Source organism: Coregonus clupeaformis, chromosome 10, assembly GCF_020615455.1.
Source record: "Coregonus clupeaformis isolate EN_2021a chromosome 10, ASM2061545v1, whole genome shotgun sequence".
NCBI classification, from domain to species: Eukaryota; Metazoa; Chordata; class Actinopteri; order Salmoniformes; family Salmonidae; genus Coregonus; species Coregonus clupeaformis.
This window is the reverse complement of record NC_059201.1, coordinates 8,780,277-8,785,201: the sequence shown is the minus strand read 5'-3', so window position 1 is coordinate 8,785,201 and position 4,925 is coordinate 8,780,277. Positions and strand designations below refer to the sequence as shown.

At 42.0% G+C, this 4,925-nt stretch overlaps 1 protein-coding gene across 1 annotated transcript; it reads left to right on the top strand.

Annotated features, from left to right (window-relative positions):
- The first annotated feature begins 2,764 nt into the window (after positions 1-2,764).
- On the top strand, positions 2,765-4,716 carry LOC121575825 (potassium voltage-gated channel subfamily A member 10-like). Its single transcript, XM_041889116.2, has one exon. It carries the CDS (start codon positions 2,765-2,767, stop codon positions 4,430-4,432), a length of 1,668 nt encoding a protein of 555 aa, XP_041745050.1. The 3' UTR covers positions 4,433-4,716.
- The last annotated feature ends 209 nt before the right edge of the window (positions 4,717-4,925 follow it).

Below are 4,925 nucleotides of genomic sequence, written 5' to 3'. Positions count from 1 at the left end.
GTTATCTTCAACTTGTTGATGGTGTGTTTGTCTGTTTCGCTGTGGTGTTGATGGGGAAGGAGTTTATAATTGTGATTTGATATGGTTACACTTTTTTTGTGATGTTTAAAGTGTGTCCGTTTTACACCTGATGTAGAAAGTAGTTGAGAAAGTTAAGCTATTTTGCTAGTTTACCCTGATTAAATTATTGCATTTGTGACCAGCAAAGCTTGTTGAGAGCAGAAACCTTCAAATTCTCATCAAGGATTGAATGGTGTTTGATTTAAACCTTCGAATTCTCATCAAGGATGGATTGGTGTTTGATTCTGTTTTTTTGTGCTTTTCTAGTGAACATTTGGTGTTTTGGGGAAAACTCATTAAGCTGCGTCCCAGATTAAGGCTGGCTGGTCCCCCATAATCCACACAGACAGACTTGCACGCATACTAACGCACAAAAACACACACACACACGAACGCACACACATAAACACACGCACACACACACAGGCGCACGCTAATGCACACACGCTCATGTCCATAGGGAATATCTGACATGTCTCCAGTCTGAGCTTTCACATCTTCAGCATTTTCTCTAACACAAGCAATTCACCTCGCTCTTATTCTCTCTGATCCCTTTTCATCAAAGTGAAAACAGCTAGTCTGAACAATAGGACATGGACTTAGAAATACAGTTAAAAGGTTTGCCATAGGCAATCCATGGTACAGCACGCAGGTTGACGTTTATTGGGATGAGTTTTGTCCTTGAGGCAGAACTGAGTGTTTCCGCTAGATGGGCCAACTGCAAAGTCAAAATTGGCTATATTGTAAAAATTACAATAAAAAAATATATGTATTAGTTTTTTGGTATTCATATATGATTAGGGTTAGGTCTTAGGGTTAGCTGTGTGGTTAGGGTTAGGGTTAAAGTTAGGGTTAAGGTTAGGGTTAGGTTTAAAATCAGATTTTATGACTTTGTGGCTGTGCCAGCTAGTGAGCACTCCAGAAAAAGATGCATGAAGAAAAACACTATCCTGAGTACAGCACAGACTAAACACATATAAGTAGATAGCTTTTTGGTTTGTTTTTAACAATAACATGAACCTAAAAGTTGGTTGATTCACACCAACTTCAGCAAACACTCATAGAGTGTACATTTCAGGCAAAACTCTATGACCCTAAGAATAATCAATAGATATATTTTTGTTGCACATATCCACCTTCCACCTTGGTCCATACACAGGGGAAATTATATGACCTAAAATGTCATTAAGATCAATGTGATATCAAGCGCGGTTTTTACCTGCTGCCAAAGCCTGCAGTGGAATCTGTCAGGGAGTCAGTAGTTTCTCTCTGTGCAGGGCCCTGGGTGTCAAGTGGAGACAGCAATCACAGTTTAAAAGCGTATGTCAGCATATGGTTACCTGTCTAACAACAAAGGGCTGTCCCAAGCTGCTTTTCTTCAATGTTTGATATGAAAAATTCAATAATGGAAAATCAAAACCATGTAACGACATTACAAGATGTACCATCCAGGCATAACTCTGACCATCAAGATAAATGTTGTTTTTTGAGTTGTGAGTCATTTATTACTGAATTTACATTTAAACTGAGTTCTGATCAGTTTCAGGCCCCATCTTGAAGGCAGAGAGAAAATCTTTAGCTTCAAAGTTAATTTCCTGCAATTCTATACATTTTGCCATGGGGCGCAGATAAAATAATGCATTTTTAAAGCAAGTTTTCTGCAATTCTATACATTTTGCCATGGGGCGCAGATAAAATAATGCACTTTTAAAGCAAGTTTTCTGCAATTCTATACATTTTGCCATGGGGCGCAGATAAAATAATGCACTTTTAAAGCAAGTTTTCTGCAATTCTATACATTTTGCCATGGGGCGCAGATAAAATAATGCACTTTTAAAGCAAGTTTTCTGCAATTCTATAAATTTTGCCATGGGGGCTTAGATAAAATAATGCACTTTTAAAGCAAGTTTTCTGCAATTCTATAAATTTTGCCATGGGGCGCAGATAAAATAATGCACTTTTAAAGCAAGTTTTCTGCAATTCTATACATTTTGCCATGGGGCGCAGATAAAATAATGCACTTTTAAAGCAAGTTTTCTGCAATTCTATACATTTTGCCATGGGGTGCAGATAAAATAATGCACTTTTAAAGCAAGTTTTCTGCAATTCTATACATTTTGCCATGGGGCGCAGATAAAATAATGCACTTTTAAAGCACGTTTTCTGCAATTCTATAAATTTTGCCATGGGGCGCAGATAAAATAATGCACTTTTAAAGCAAGTTTTCTGCAATTCTATACATTTTGCCATGGGGCGCAGATAAAATAATGCACTTTTAAAGCAAGCTTTCTGCAATTCTATACATTTTGCCATGGGACGCAGATAAAATAATGCACTTTTAAAGCAAGTTTTCTGCAATTCTATACATTTTGCTATGGGGTGGAGAGATGCATGTACCCCTCCAGTTGCCCATCCCTGATATAGAGAGATGTCTTGTTTACAGTCACACAGAGGCGGAAGACGGAAACTAACCCTAACTTTTCTTTTATCTTATTTTTCAGATTACGTGGAGCTGGCATCTCAATCAGAACACCCTGTTGAATACACCTGTCTCAATGTTCTACAGAAATAAGGAGACCGTGGCTGGATCTTCAGGCTGGTTGTGGCTTCGCCCCAGTCCCATCGCACTGAGCCAGGCTGAGGAACAGAGGATTGCCCTGGCAAAGGGACAGTGATGGAGGTGCCACTGGTTAACTTTGAGAACATGGATGATATCGGCATCAACATGGGCGTCCCCGGTGACTCGGGGTACCCCACTTCACCCACTTCAGAGGCAGCGCCTGACCAGAACCCTGTCACCAATCGTGTGACGTCACCAAATCCGTCACAGCACCGTGGGCACCAGACCAGGCCAGAGGGGTTTTCTCCCTCTACAACGCCTATACTGACTACTAAAGGCCCGTCTAGCTGCAACAGTCTACTTTCCAACTTCAAACTCTTGATGAACAGTGAAGGCTCGCCGACCGACAGTGTCTTCAGTAAGCTGGTTCAGGAGTGCTGTGACAACGAAGAAGACCTGTTTGGGGAGAAACTGGGAGTGGAGGACGGGGATCAGAAAGTGGTCATCAATATTTCAGGCATGATGTTCGAGACACAACTCAAAACTTTATCGCAGTTTCCAGACTCCCTGCTAGGAGACCCCATGAAAAGGATGGAATACTTTGACCCGATGAAGAACGAGTACTTTTTCGACCGGAACCGTCCCAGCTTCGATGGGATCTTGTACTTCTATCAGTCTGGGGGCAAAGTCCGAAGACCGGCCAACGTCCCCTTAGAGATTTTCGCAAGAGAGATCGTTTTCTACGAGCTAGGAAGAGAAGCTATGGAACAGTTCCGTGAAATTGAGGGGTTCATAACAGAACCCGAGCCGCTGTTGCCCACCAACGAGGTCCATAAGCAGTTCTGGCTCCTGTTTGAGTATCCGGAGAGCTCCAGTGCAGCTAGGTCAGTGGCCCTGGTGTCTGTCTTCGTCATCATCATCTCCATCTTCATCTTCTGCCTGGAGACTCTGCCAGAGTTCCGTGACGACGTAGACTTTATCACCACCTTTTCCCTTGGTGTCAATGGAACCCAGGAGGGTCCTCTTATAGTCCAAAAAGACTTATTTGCCTATTTCACAGACCCATTTTTCATTGTGGAAACCATCTGCATAATTTGGTTCTGCTTTGAGCTTGGTGTACGCTTTGTGGTCTGCCCCAGCAAAAGTGACTTCTTCCACAACATTATGAACACCATTGACATTGTCTCTATAATACCCTATTTCGTAACCATGGCTACAGAGCTGTACACCACGCCAGATGAAGACATCAACTCCAGCCAGAACATGTCACTGGCCATCTTACGCATCATCCGTCTAGTGCGAGTCTTCCGGATCTTCAAGCTATCGCGACACTCCAAGGGGCTTCAAATCCTGGGCCAGACCCTGAAGGCTAGTATGAGGGAGCTGGGTCTGCTGATCTTCTTCCTCTTTATTGGAGTCATACTGTTCTCCAGTGCCATCTACTTTGCTGAGGTGGACGAGCCCCACACACAGTTTGTCAGTATCCCTGACGGGTTCTGGTGGGCTGTGGTGACAATGACCACTGTGGGATACGGGGACATGTGTCCTACTACTTTGGGAGGCAAAATGGTGGGGACTCTCTGCGCCATTTCCGGCGTGTTGACCATTGCCTTACCCGTCCCTGTTATCGTCTCCAACTTTAACTATTTCTACCACCGGGAGACAGAGCAAGCAGAGAAACAAGTGATTGACGATGCGGCAGAAGCAGCTCAGAAATTAACCGACGCTAACAAGTATGAGTATGGTAGCACACCCTCTGTTGACATTAACACAATCAACGGTAGCTTGCAGAATGACAAGAATGGCATGTAATGTGTTTATCATTTAAGTGATTATATCCAAGGACATGACAAACTAAGAAATCTAACATATACCAAAATACACTGATATAATTTTTTTCTCAGAATTTTATACTCTATTCATTGCAGCGTTGGTGCACGTAGTAGGCTATACTATACATCTCTTTCACAATATTCAAAATAAGGAACTAATATTAGTTATCAGCCTGACTGATCAGCCTGACTGAATGTGTCAAAGTGCAATTCAGAAGATATAAACACAGTTACAGCCATTTTACATTTACATGCTCTGGACAGACCTTGACTATATAGTAGGATTATAAGCGTTTTAATCCTAAACAGTTGTATTTGGCAACGTGTTGCCTTTCAAATCAAATTACAAATAATCAAAAATATTAATTACACTTTGTCAAAGAAGAAATGCCCTTGGATCAGGGCTCATGTTACAACTTGTTTTCATGGTATGCTTTGCCACATTCATCAGCCTGCCATATTCAGCAGTCTGT

Bases quoted from the DNA above. Each gene is read 5' to 3' on its own strand.
- LOC121575825 (XM_041889116.2), top strand. From the start codon at position 2,765: ATGGATGATATCGGCATCAACATGGGCGTCCCCGGTGACTCGGGGTAC.